The sequence below is a fragment of the Cryptomeria japonica genome, chromosome 4, assembly GCF_030272615.1.
Source record: "Cryptomeria japonica chromosome 4, Sugi_1.0, whole genome shotgun sequence".
NCBI lineage: Eukaryota > Viridiplantae > Streptophyta > Pinopsida > Cupressales > Cupressaceae > Cryptomeria > Cryptomeria japonica.
In genome coordinates, this window is record NC_081408.1 from 60,805,675 (window position 1) to 60,820,504 (window position 14,830).

Genomic DNA, 14,830 nt, shown 5'->3' on the forward strand with positions numbered 1-14,830 from the left:
GAGCTAACTCTAGAATGCAAAAACAAAATTTGCCTAGGCGAAATTTGAGGTATAAAGTAATCTTCAATATGATCTCCTCAAAATTGACTTCGCCACCTCTGGACAGAATGTGATCTTCACTTATCGCCTTGGACGTGGTCTCAAATGGATCTTCAAATTCGCACTAACAAATCTCCAAGTCCTTAGCAAATTTGCCTTAGTGTGGTCTTAGATGGATCTTCAAATTCGCATCACCTTTTGATTGCTTACGCCACCTTGGATGGAATTCACACCTCTTCAAACACACTTCGCACTCCACGCAAGATGATACTAGCGCCACCTTTGGTTTGAAATCGCACCACCTTTGGATGAATGAAACTCGCACTACATTCGCCTCTTCTCAATTCGCATGAAGGAAGGTAAAATAATGATGTAGAAAATGATAATTCTACCCCCCTTATATAGCGCATTCATCCTTCATTTACTAAGGCCGACTTAATAAAAATAAAACCATTTCAAACGATTTTTTAAATGATTTGCAATAACATGACAAGGCCGACTTCCATATATGAGCGCTCAAATCGATTTTAATTAATTAATTATTTAATACCTTGCGTTTTTTATTGAGAATTTCGATTTTAAATAAAGGCAAAATAATTAATAAATGTCTAACGCCATATTAAATGCCAATTTAAATAGGATTTTCAATTTTTAAATCGATTTAGCATTTAAGGAAATTTGAATTGTTTAATTTGGCGCCAAAAATATGAAAATAAAGGGACGTACCTCATCGCTCTGGTCCCTTGGAGAGGGACAGGAGCGATCCATGATTTTGGTCTAGATTCTTGCGTTTTCAACGTTTAACTCCTTTACTTCCACGTCCCAAATCGATCATCTGGTGGTCCTTCGAATTTGAATGCCTCATTTGTGCGAGCAAATGCATCTCATGATCATTATCGCCCTGGTCCCTTGGAGAGGGACAGGAGCGATCCTAAGTTTTTTGCTTGAAATTTTCCATTTTGGTACGATCCTTTCCTTGTATCATCTTCCAAACGTCATTTAGAACCTCGTGCGTCCTTGTCTTAACGTGACTTTCAAAGAATGTCATGTGTTTTATCTAACATCGCCTTTGTCCCTTGAAGAGGGACAGGAGCGATCTCCATGTCTTCATGTTCATCTTGTATCTTTGATCTTCGAAATATCAATGCTTGTGTCCTTTGCGCACGTCCCACTCGCTTTTGCAAGGTACCTTCGATGTTATAAGGATCATCGCCCTTGTCCCTTGGAGAGGGACAGGAGCGATCCACATTTCTCCTTGATCTTGGCGATTTTTAAACTTCGATCTCCTTTGCAACGTCTTCCTGACGATGTCCTTCGCATTTCCTATCCTCATTTCGCCTTGATCTTTGAAGGAACGTGAGTGTTTTGATAGGATCGCCCTGGTCCTTGTCCAAAGGACAGGAGCGATCTTGATTTTTTCACGTTCAATATGCATTTTTGACCTTCGATCCTTCATTGTGATGTTTTCCAAACGCCGTCCCTTGTCTTGCTTAACCTCGCCTTGCTTCGATTTTGGAGGAATATGAGCGCTTTTGATAGGATCGCCCTAGTCCTTGTCCAAAGGACAGGAGCGATGTGGGGCCTTTACACCATTTGGCGATGTTTGGACGTTCAAAACTCTTGTTTATCACCTTGTTGTCATACCATGGACCCTCCAGAACATTGCAATATATTGTCCTTACGCGAATTTTGCATGAATTGATCAATACATCTAATATCGCTCTGGTCCCTCCCTGAGGGACAGGAGCGAAGTTCATCATTATGTGCTTGTTCTTGTTTGTACCAACTTGCAATCAACTTCATTGCGTGGAATGACGTCCTTTCGACCTTCTTGGTTGCTCGAAACTTGTTTGCCTTTTGAAATCTACGCCATTATGTAGATATCGCTCTGGTCCCTTCCCAAGGGACAGGAGCGATCTGGGTCTTTAGAGCGCAAATCCTTCCATGTGATGACCTTTACAACCTTGCGCTTGATGGAAATGCCTTGAAACGTCTTCGCCACCCTTCGTCTTGACTTGGATCGGTCTTGAACCTTGGAGGAACGACCTTGAACTTCGGAGGGACGTATCATCACCATTGTATCGCCCTGGTCCCTTGGAGAGGGACAGGAGCGATCCTTCCCTTGTGGCCACTATCTTACTTTGCCTGGTTCCAAGTTTATATTCAACGGACTCGTCCTTCTTCCCTCCATTCGTTCATGCGTTGACATCATTTGTAACTTTGCAAAAAAAGGCAATTATATCAAAAATCGCTCTGGTCCCTTCCTGAGGGACAGGAGCGAACTAGGCATTTAGCACTGGTATGGACGTCCAAAAAATCTTCAAATTATATTCAATGCATTCATCTCATGTTCTCCTTCGTTTTTGAACGTAAACTTGCCTTGACCCTTGTCTGGATTTTGCAAAATGGAGGAAATCGCTCTGGTCCCTAGGAGAGGGACGAGAGCTATAAGGTACCTCGCCCTGGTCCCTTGGAGAGGGATAGGAGTGATCTCGTCAATATAGGTCATTCTCCTTCGTTTTTGCATCTCAAATTATATTCATTTGGCAAAGCATCTTCCCTTGGACGTCCTCAAATTGCTAAGTCATTAAAATCTTGCAAGGACGAGGCGAAATTTGAATCGTAGCTCCGGTCCTTCACTGAGGGACAGGAGCGATTTTCCTTCTGGAGGCCTTTCTGTGCTCATGAAAATCTTCAATTTATATTCAATGGAAAGATCTTGTCGTTCTCCATTACTTCAAACGTAAAATTTGTCTGGACTCTGCAAGGATGATGAGATATTTGAAATTGAGCTCCCGTCCTTCATTGAGGGACAGGAGCGATTTTGCTCCTACAGGCCAAAATAACAAGATTTTTCACATTTTAACACTTCACGAGGTGAAAATGAATCAATTCCAATGCCCAGGATCGAACTTCAAAAAAGTCAAAATTTGGTCAAAATATTCAATCAGACAAAAATTCATATTGATGGTCAACACTTAGACAAGTTTAAGCTCTGCATGAACATTCCAATTGAAAATTAGACCAATTTGGCGAATTCATTGCATTCAAAATTTGCATTCTAGAAAAGAAGCTCAAAAGCTCTCAAAAATGACTGGATTTTAGCTTGAAAAGGCAAAATTTAAAACCCTAAGGCTTGGCCCTAAATCCAGACTACTAACTAACTAACAAAACCCTAAAAACGAAAGCGAAAACGAGCGAAAAACAAGCAAAAAGAGGGGGTCCCCATTTGGGATGGGGCGATGTGTGAAATGGTCACAACAGGCTTCCACAGGACCACAAGCAAACTTTTGATAAGTATATCTGGATATAACTGATTCAAGAAATTTTCCTTTTCCAACAGTTCTAGTCTCCTTTGAGACGTCTTGTCAAAGTTGTAATGGATCAAATGTATTTTGAATTCTTTATTTACTGTTATTGACCATTTTCGTGACCCTGAAATGCATCACTTGATAAACACATTTTGTAAATAGATAATTTTGAAGGGTTTTCTGAACACTGGCAATAAAATAATAATTTATTTGTGCAGTGAGTTTAGTCTTTCCTAAACTTTCCAAACAGATGGGAATAATTTGCATGTATAGGAAGTTTTCAATCATCTTCTTAGATATTTTAATTTTTTTTGCAAACCTTTTCCATTGAGCAGGTATAACATTCCACAGTTGGCAAAGAAGTTTAAGGTTTATGCAGTAGACTTGTTGGGGTTTGGATGGAGTGAAAAAGCTATTATTGACTACAATGCTTTAGTGTGGAGCAATCAGGTTGCTGATTTCTTGAAGGAAATAGTCAAAGAACCAGCAATATTAGTGGGAAATAGGTATATGATCACTGGTAACTAATTTCTTGTGAGACCCGATCTCTTTTGCATTGAATAACAGAGAATAAAACAAATACACACACACACACATATATGTATATGTATATATACATAGACATATATATGTGTGTGTGTGTAGTATTCATACCAATAATGACAATGGCAGACATAAACTCTTGTTTATGAAACCTTGAGTATCAACTATATTTTTATGTTTGGGGAGGAAAAATTAAATAATTCTTGAAGCGAAGATAGCATTTTCTTTAGTTTTTCATCTTTTACTGCAGTATCTTATTTTATTGTTGGTTCTCTGAAGCAGCCTTGTTGAATTTTGTTGTCTTCCCTCTTTAAACACCACTAGTGATGGTGTCAAATGTTCAGTTTGTTTTATTAAACCATGGTCATCAAATATATTTTTATGTTTGGGGAGGAATAATTTAGGCATCCTTGAAGCAAATATAGCATTTTCTTTGGTTTTTCATCTTCTGCTGCAGTATCTTATTTTATTGTTGGTTCTCTGAAGCAGCCTCATTCAATTTTAGTGTCTAAATCAGCATCACTATCATATTATTAATGCTTCAATGGGAGTTGCATGAGTGAAATAGGTTCTTCTATCATAGGTCTAGCACTAACCTAGTTAGGAACATAGTTTTGTGAGGCTGAATTCATATTGTTTAATCATCTCAGCACAAATTCATTTGTTCTTTGAATGAGCTGGATAATGAAAATGAGATGAGAAAGGCGAATACTCAGCTAGTTATGTTTTCGTGCAGATATTGAACTTGCTAGGTTTGTTTTGAGATAGAGTACAAGCTAAAACTAATATAAATGGACGGAATAGTTTGACTTCTCCCAAGAAACATACATTTTAGATGATTCAGATTACTTATCAGAACAGTAGAAGATTAATTTGATGCTATGTGAAGGTCCATTTTTCTAGTTCCTATCCTCCCTTCAACCTTGTAAAATTGATGCAATGGGTGCTAGGTAATCCATTAAAGCTCGTGTGAAATGGATTCTTGTGAAATACTTATTATTAAGTTAATACAAAGAATAATACTATGACACAACCAAAATGAATTATATCTGATATTAATAACAGAGGGAATCATCACATGCAAAAAAATTGTGGCAGATTATTTTTCACTCCGTAGACAGGTTATCAAAAGAATTGAGCTAATGCTAAATCAATTCCACCCACAATATTAAGTGCCAGAAGAAGACAAAAATTAAATGAATATACTTGAAGCAAAGGAATGCTTCCAATTTTTTCTTGCAAGGAGCCTTCCCATACAACAATGACAATCTGTATTTTTACTTAGATGAATAGAAGCCATTGACCTGTGATTGTCTTTAAGTGATTGCTTTACATTTTGTTATTTTGATTTTACAATGTCTCCATATGGGTGGTGAATGATACATTTTAGTGAAACAATTATTTAAAGAATGTGAACCTAGTTGGCATCCTCATATAATCAAGCTGAGAAGCATTGCGATCTCACCTTTCCTTGGAAGGTGATTTTCCAAAAGTAGTCCTAGGTTCAATTATGCCTTACAAATTACAATTGAATAAAATTCTATCCTAAACTAATAGGTAAGGAAAGAATTGATAGTAATGAAGCTAATTGGAATATTTAACGTTCATTGACCTACTAATTTGTAGGGGGCTATGAAGTATTTCAGTAGTAGAGTCGTCATAATAACAATGGAGAGGCACCATTTTTACAAATATAACACGTGACAATAGAGTATGAATAAAAATTTGAATTTAGTAAATATCCACATAAGGAGATCATCTCCCTCATTGTAAGCCAACAAGACATATCTAAGATGTACAGCTGAATGTAATTTGGATGATTAGCATCCTTCTTTAAGGTGTTTTGCATCTTTGGCATTGTTCATTTGTGTCTACCAGATCCTAATTTCACAAAATAATAAACATTGTATAAGAATTAGATTCTTGAGAAGACATGTATTAAGAAATGAAAAGCTCCATGTTAGAAGGATAAGAGTGTTGTAGATACAATGTGAGATTTGTTAAAAGTTATAGTGATCTATAGAAGATCAAGGTTGGAGAGGATCATGCTAATGAATATGTTAATCTAGAAGTTGTGGTTGCAAAAGATGCCCTATTGATTGGAGAAACTTTTATTTCCCTGAGGTATTTTAGTCTTATTTGTGTGAAGAGCCATAGAGCTCAATACAAAAGGCCATGAAAGGTCTAGGCTTCTATGTGGGATATAAAAGTAAGAGGAAAATTGATATTTGGTTGTAGATAATGTGCCACAGGAAACCTCAAGATTGTCATGAAGTGTATGTAGAAGTTGAAGTAGATAGATCTAAGATGTAGAGGGTGCTTAGCATACTTCTTGATGGTGTGTTGGAAGGATTCTTCATCAGACTCGTCTCAAGGACAAGACTGTAATGTCCCCTTCCAGCTAGTGATCACTCTTGGTGGAAAATAGCCTATTCAGGAGGCCCGTAGGCTATTTTTGGTAGAGTTAGGGTTTCCATCTTCCGGGAGGATTTTGAGTGGGAAGCAGTTGGAGTCTAGGATTTCTGATTGTGGATTTTTTCTAGGTTTTCAAAGAGCTTCGCAGTGATGGTACTTGCATTGCGTTCAATTGAGGTTTGCATACTTACTATTTCTAGTAAGTAGGGTCTGAATAGCACATTTTTCTGGGTTTTTCAAGTGTTTTCCGACAATATGACATGCAACTTCATTTGACTACTCTTTAGTGGACTTACTATTTTTAGTAAGTAACAGTTGATTCCAGTTTGTGCCCTAACGGAGTTGGGAGTCACATACTAGTTTTAGTAAGTGTGGAATTTTTTAGGGTTTCAGTCAAGTCTGGCAGCACTGGCTATTTTTGGTAGTTATGTGATTCAGTGACTCAATTCTATTTATGGCAGCCATAGTTGAGTTCAGAATGCAGTTTAATGGACTTGGTCATTTATCATTAACATGACTTGAGTTAATATTTTTATGACATTTGGTCTGCAAAATGGTTTATTAAATATTAATACTTTGTCCCAAGTTTAATATTCAATTATTAAATTGGACGACTTAGGAAAGAGGGAAAAATACTCTATTCATAAGATTTTATTATTTCTCCTAAGGCAAGGGTCGAAAAAGGGAAAAGTATTTTGAAATATTACTTGTGGACCTTAGACAAGTTCAAAGTTGTCTAGGAGGGGGAAAAATACATCTTGGGCGGCCATATGCTGGTGTAATGAAATGAAATGCAGCGCTCATTTGGGTGAAATGAAATGTCATGTAATGTGGGCGAATTTGGAGGTGTTGAATTTGAATTTCGGTGAGCAAATGTTATAAATAAGAGCTTTGGGCTCTCATTTGGGACATCTTTGAAACTTATACTGATATGCTATCGGATTGACTCCAAACTTCTTCAAGGGTGAAAATGTCCTAGGGCTTTTTGCAGATTCGAGTGTGAGACATCACTCCTAGCTGTAGTTCAATCTTGGATTGCTTGGTTTGATTCCTGTGGATAGCGTTTTGTTGGAGAGTTGAGTGTGTGGTGTTTCCTTCCTCTGGAGGGTGCTATTTTTGGTGAAGAGCGTGGCTTTCCTTGCTGGTCGTACCTTCCTTTGCTGACCGTACCTTTTGGTGTTTGTTGCTAGATGTGTTTGGCGTGCTTTGTGTGGGAGATTTCGGTAGTTCCGTGTTCAGCGATTCTAGTTTTTGGGTGTGTGCAAGTCTCCAGTGTTGTTTGTGCTTCGTTGGTGTGGCTTTCCATAGTTTGTTGTGGTTCGTGGTGGCTGATTGGTGGAGTTGCAGCAGGCTGTTTTCTGTAACAGCAGATTGGTACAGTGGTTTTTTCTATTTTTTGTTGTTCTTATCTCACAGTTCAGTATTTGTATTAGTTTGTATCTTCTTATTCTCTTTCATCTTATGTGATGTTTATTGTAAAGCTAAATGGTAGTACCATTAGTCGTTTCTATTTGCTTTCCTCTTTGTAATTCCCATTGCACAAGTGGAAGAGGCTGGCCTAGCCGCCTTCAGTGATTGTAATTTTGGTTTGTAATTGTCCTCCCGCTGAATAAGCGGTAGAGTCGATGGTAATGTTGTCCTCCCACTGAATAAGCAATGGAGTTGATAATAATTCTCATTTCTAGTCCTCCTGCTGCATAAGCGGTAGAGTGATTGTTATTTTTAGTGTTTGGTTTGTTTCTAGCAAGTTTTTGCCGGGAAGTTTCTGAATTTCCATCTCCCGCTGAATAAGTGGAAGGGGCTGGCTTGCCACCCAAATTTGTAATCAGTTTCAGTTTTTAAGCATCTAACGATCCCCTCAACATCGTATGCTCTCACCCTCCCACACTGGGCTCTCGATGATCAAAAGGTGGAAAGGGTTACTTTCAGCAGCATCGAGATTATCTTTCCTAACCTTAACGGGTGCTTTGAAGTGTTGTGTTTAAAAATAAAAATAAAAATTGTTGTGGATATTGCAAAGACAAAGCTAGGGATAATGTAGGCAGGGTTTTTCATCATTTTAGAGTTGTGTCTCATACCACAAACACATGGTTGTTATTACAAGCTCTAATACCATTGTAGTATGCTGTCTTGTTTGCTTAATTATTTTTGCACTTTTACCTTAAGAGTAATTTTGTCAAACAGTTTGCATACAATTATTGACAAAGTACATTAACTTGCTGATTCATGAAACTGCCAATACAAATAATTACTTGCAATACTGATCTGATTTGTCTCATTTATTCAAAGAAAATACATGTCTTTAGAAAAGCAACATTAACATCATCTAAAACTGAAATACATGAACCATATAAATTGCTGTTCACAAAATTGGGATGTTTTGACATTCAACGTGGATATTACAATCAAGTATGCACTTAGCAAATAGACTAAGCATGAGTACCTTCAGAAATATGTGTCTTCTTGCTGCTAAAGGTGTGAATTGTCCTCAAATTAACCATCAAATGCTCATACAAAGATTACTACAAGTCTTCCATGATATATTCAGCATATCACAATCCACAAACCAACAAACCAAGCCTTTAATACTTAGAAAATGTAACTCAAAAGTCTGCTCCAGCAACTAAATGCAAGGAAAAGCACAGGGGCAATTCACATTGGAAATTTCAATCACTTCTTTTACCCTCCTAACTGATCCAGATCTGTTAGGAACCCTTAGAGGCCTCCAAAAGATGATCTTGCAGCCTTCAAACACAGGAAAATAGCTCACAAATTCCCACATGCCAATGCCCAAATTGGGCGGTGCCTCTAAGGGGCAACTTGAGCTAGAAAAATAAACGCCAAATCAAAACCCACATATTATATATGCATGCTTATCACCTAGCCATAAGAAAACATTTGAGACAATACCCAAAATGATATGTCTTATTTTGAGAGATATGTGCAAAAATGTGAATCGCAAGGTAGCTGGAATGGTACGGCCAACACTAGAAAATGTCTCCAAAAGTTCTTGAAACTTGAATAGCACTCAAAAAAACCAAACTAGAAATGCATTGTGAATATCTTAAGATATCTCCAACAAATACCAACTAGAGTAGATCTTTCACTACTGTAGCTAGTCTTCTTCAAGAGGGATTTTGTCTGTAGGAAGGCTGAGATGGACCAAGTCCAAATCTGAAAAACCACGTAGGGTTTTCTGAGAGAGAAATATTAGATAATAAACTCAACATACCAAATGACCTCTCAATTCCTTTTTTATAAGCTTTTTAGGGAACTTTCTAGAAACTTCTTTTTAAAATCACTTTATTAATTTATTAATCTTTTTAACTCCAAAAAGTGATTTAGTTTACTTTTAAAACATTTCTGGAACTTAAAGTCAATCTCATAATTTAAAATTTTTTTATTTTCTTTCTAATGAGCTATAACATTGAGATGCTTCATAAATATACTAAGTTACCGGTTCGGGTTCAGGCACCGGTATGGCAAAATTTTGAAAAGGGGTTTGGGTTCGTTTGGGTTCGTTAGTACAAAAACATGTAAATTTTATATATATATATATATATATATTTTGATATTTGTGAAGCCTATAAGCATGAATTAAAATTTGCATGTCACATAGCATCATATAAACAACAAAACAAACATAAACTTGTAATCATAGCATCATGATCATACCATAATAGCATCAATATATATCAAGTTTAATATCAAAATGACAAAATATTCAAGTATCATTGTTTCAACTTTCAACAATATAAACTTAAAGTTTAATCATCAAATGGATCATCTAATTCATCCTCCTCCTCCTCATTGACATTGATATTAGATGAGCCAATGCCACTTGCACTTGCACTATAAGTTGGCTCAATTTCCGAGTCATCAAGTGTCAATGCAAGAAGCTGAGAAGCAGGAGCATCCAAATCAGTATGCTCTAGCTCTATATCCCACATCTTCGTTTCCCCTTGTGTGTAGTCACGTTGTTTGTGTGAAAGAAGACGTAGGTTGGAATGCACATATACTAAATTCTTCGCTCTTTTTGATAGCAGCCTATTGCGCTTTACTGAGTGGATGAAAGAGTATGTGGTCCAATTTCTTTCTGAAGCAGATGAACTAGCAACCTATGAAGACAAAGTAAACAATTAAAGTTATACATTAATGAAATAAAATTACTAGCAACCTATGAAGACAAAGTAAACTATAAATAAACTAAAACTTGTAAATTTAAAATTTTAATTAATTAAACTTACTTTTGATAAAAAATTTATAGCGAGGGGTTGTAGGTGTTGGAAGCATGTGCTATGGAAGTACCACCAGCTATGAGCATCCTTCTTGGATCTATGACGAAGTGCATCAACACTTAGACCATTCCCATTTGCGAATTCTATGAACTCATTTGTAACAACATCTCGCAAATCATCATCCGGATATAGTCTAAGAAATACTGCCTTGTACCCATCAGATACTTCTAGATCTCTCCATGGTGGAATCCTTCCTGGTTTATCAAGAAACTGATTGCTATAGTACTTACGTGTCAAGGCATAGGCAAGAAGGTGCAAAGGAGTGGTCATCTTATTCCACCTTTCTACAATAATTACTTCTAGTTCTTTGAAGAATTTCTCCTGGGGATCATTCTCTTTTTCATTTATAGTGACCTTTATTTTTTCAAGCATTGAGTCAATGCCATCATAAATCTCACCTACGCAAGGCCTATCCATGTCTGTATAGCGAATCATGCTCATGATGGGTACAATGATACTTAGGAGATATGTAACAAGATCCCACCATTTCTCATTCAATATTCTATCCCTAATTTTTTCTGCCCTCTCAGTGCTACTCTGCTTCCATACAGTCCAATTGGTGCTAATCACCATATTGCATAGTGCCACTCTAACTTTCACAAGTCGTCTTAAGACGATTGTGTTTGATGCAAAACGGGTCTCAGCAACATATAACACAAATTAATGCTAAATGATTAAAAAATAAAGCCAAACTTTAAAGAAAATGTAGCGTCGTAAATTGTACGCACTTACTAGGGTGGTACAATTTCACACCTAGTTTAGCACCCGCCTTAGTGCATTTTACATTTTGCATTGCATTGCTCCTTTAGCACTTAATTAATCAAATTAATTAGGTCTAAGGTCCTATTTCATCATCCTCTACATCATAAAGTTGGGCCCTTTCGTTAAAGCGTGCCCTTTTCATTTTATTCCTCCAATACATCATTCAATCAAAAACCCTAATTAAGTCCTATTTTGAACTTGGGGGCTTGGTTTCGGGGGTCAAAACATCTCAAAATCACCCGTAACTTCGGGATTCTCTCTAAAATCATCATATCCGACGGCCCTGAAAATTTGGTAAAAAGTTGTCGGGACCGTGGCGCCCGGAGTGCACATGGTCCCGGACATTTTTCCCAAAATTTTAGGAGCACAATCCAATCACAAAATAAAGCTTAACCCCAAGAAATTGGCGGGAAATTCAATCTCTAGGTCGGCCAAAAGACGAAATCACGATCTAGGGTTTCCTACATAAGAGCTCTCTTTCTTCATTTGAAGGGATTGGGATTTTTGTTTTCAGGAACCTAATAGGCAGCGAAAGAGCAGATCTTTGAAGACTTCAACAATATTCAACATCCCTCTATCAAGCATTTATCAATTTCATTCATCCATTTAGGGCTTGGAAGACATTGAAGAACAATAGGAGATTACCGACTGAAGATTGGCTTGTACTCCTCCCTTGAGGGTTGGGTATGATTTCATGTTGTTTTCATGTCTTTGCATAAGCTTCAATATATCCTTTATTCATGCTTTAGATCACTTTGCATCTTGATTTAGAGCATTTACATTATCATTTACAAACAATTAGGGTTTACTTTCTAGGTTGCTCTAGTTTGCTTTCTTGCATTTTAGGACCTTGCACACACACTAGGTCTGCACACACGATACATTTTACAAAACAACTTGGCTATTCGTGGAGGTGGAAATCACCGAAGCGGGGGTTTGACTAAGGCAAAACCCTATATAGCCGCCCATACCATTTTCAGATATAAGTGCAGGTTTCGGGACTCGGACGACGCCGCAGGTGACAGATCCGGGAAGAGCAGGTCGAGACAGCACTCCACATCAAACTGCAGAGCAAAAGACCTGGACAGGGGCGTTGGGCACCCTGGTCCTGCCAGGACAGGGGCGCTGGGCGCCCTGGTCCTCCTGACAGACAGCATTTTTCGACATTTCCGACAGTTTTCCAGAGTGCAAAACAGCAGTTTCAGGTGCAGTTTTCGGGACAGAATCGGGCGCCCCCGTCCCGAACATTTTCAATCAGATTTTGACTCCGGGTACGCATCTGCATTCTTATTTTGTCCTTGTGTTTACAGCTGTTCATCGTTTAATCTCAATTCTGCAATCTTGTTATTAGTTCATACTTGTATCTTGGGATTAGGGCTTGAACTTGCATCATTTGATCTTCCAATTTCAACAAAGGAATAGAAATCCTAATAGGTAGCCCGTGGCTCTCTCTTTTACAAGAAGAAGTAGCCAATTGTGTGATACCTCTAGGCTCTTTCGTATTCCGTAATGTGTGTCAAAAGGTAGGATTAGGGCATGTTAACCTAGTCTCGCTTTTTTCCCTACACAAAAGAATACACAATATAGCTTACACAATGATATTATGAACATTGAAAATTAAAAAAAATCAGAAAATGTAAAATTAAATTACTATTTCACTTACCTTTAATAGCTCCTGTAAAGCGGAAAATCGCGGTCGAACCCTAGTTGGTCTCCCCTCTTCCAACTCCGAGGAGAGAGAAGGGAGGTTCGCTAGGATTCGATGGGTTTTCACTTAGGGGGGAGACTTTACATTCAAAAGAGGGGTTGAAACTCATAAGATCCAATCCCACACAAGGTAAGATTGGATGCTAGATGAATTTCAAGGGTTTGGAAAGCAAAGCTACCCTCTTTTGTAAAGAATGTTGATTAAGGAAATTAAGCTAAGAATGCATAGAAAGTCATAAAGATTCGCTTATAAACTGAGTTTAGGTTATAGGATGAAGCTGCGGACCTGGAATTAGCAGTAGAATGTCGATACGGCGCTGTCCTGCAAATTTGAGAAAAAGTTGTCGGGATGATGGCGGCCGGCGCCACGGTCCTCCGAAAAATCCGCGAAACGAAGGGGGATCTGTTCGTCTCTGCACAAGGATTCCAGATCTTCAATCTCAGCCGCGTACCTGCAACCTACACACAGAAAAGCGAAGACGATTGGGGGGTTAGGGATTAGGGGTTTGCCTTTAGGTCAAACCCCGGTTTTGGAATTAACCAAGAAATGAGCAAGAGCTGTAAATGTAAATGACTGTAAAACAAGTACTAATACCTTGTTCTAAGGATGTTGGTATCCTTATGTGCAAAGGTTTAGATGTTGTATGTTGTATGTTGTAGTAGCATGTAGTAAATGATCTCCTCTTCAATGGTTGAATCCTTGACTTGAATGCAACACTTAGCCTTGAATGGAGACTTGGAATGATCAATTGCTTGAAGGAATGCTTGAATGCTTGAATGCTTGAGTATAGTTTCCACGCCTTTTCCATCATATCGAATGAGAGAGGAAAATGTAGTTTATATACTTGTCATTTAGGGCTGATAGACTGATTTTTCCGACCTTAGGCCGACCAGGGAAGTATATTTCCCAAATTGCAATCAAAAAGACCCGATATCACTTAGGAAACCGGGCCCAAAATAGGACCCAGGGACCAGGGCGTAGGGCGCTCTGGTCCCACCTCCAGGACAGCGGGGTGCAAGGGGGTTCAGGCCAATGGTGCTTGAAAAATGCAGTTTTCAGTGTCGTGAGCAAGTTTTGGGGTCTCCATTCAGGTTGCGTGTTGCGTCGCCATCGTGAAGACCGAAATGCAGTCGAAATTGCAAATGTCGCAATTTTAGGACGCTACATTTAGCCCCCACTTTAGCGGGAGTATGTATACTCATACTTCCGGTAAAGTACAAGGAAACAATGTTGAAAGACTTTCACCACGTCAAGGAGGCAAGATACACCAAGCCCCCAGTGGACTAAGGATCTTACGACTTCGATTGACAAAGTAAAAGGGAAGATCACGAGGGAGAACCATGACTGTCAGTAGTAAGGTTCCCTCACTATGAGTCATGCAAGAAAGATATCAAAAATTTTCAAGGCAAAGCTAAGTTTGCCCAGAAATTTTCAAGTATCGTGAAGGGATAGACAGGGTGTATGCCCCCCTACGTTAAAGCGATCGCACACGCCTCAACGGGGGTGATTGTTTTAACGTAGTGATACACATAAAAAATGAGAAAGGAAAAAGGAGCACGTTATCGCAAAGATTTAGCCCCCAAGTATGAGATAAACCCAAGGATAATGAACACAAACACAAAGCACGAGGTGACTTCGCTTTCCTCGGGGTCAGTATGCTGTATGATAAGTCATGTATATATCATATGTATGTATTTATAATTGTTCTTCATTCCCCAATCAAGGAAGGTCACCTAGAAGAAGGGAACACATGT

The 14,830-nt window shown here is 38.3% G+C and overlaps 1 protein-coding gene across 2 annotated transcripts in view; it reads left to right on the top strand.

Annotated features, from left to right (window-relative positions):
• The window catches only part of LOC131040565 (pheophytinase, chloroplastic), a 102,606-nt gene that overhangs the window by 38,490 nt on the left and 49,286 nt on the right, over positions 1-14,830 (top strand). For both annotated transcript variants that reach the window (XM_057973509.2, XM_057973508.2), the window contains exon 4: positions 3,686-3,856. In XM_057973509.2, the coding sequence (XP_057829492.2) occupies positions 3,686-3,856 (171 nt within the window). The remainder of the gene's footprint in view (positions 1-3,685; positions 3,857-14,830) is intronic.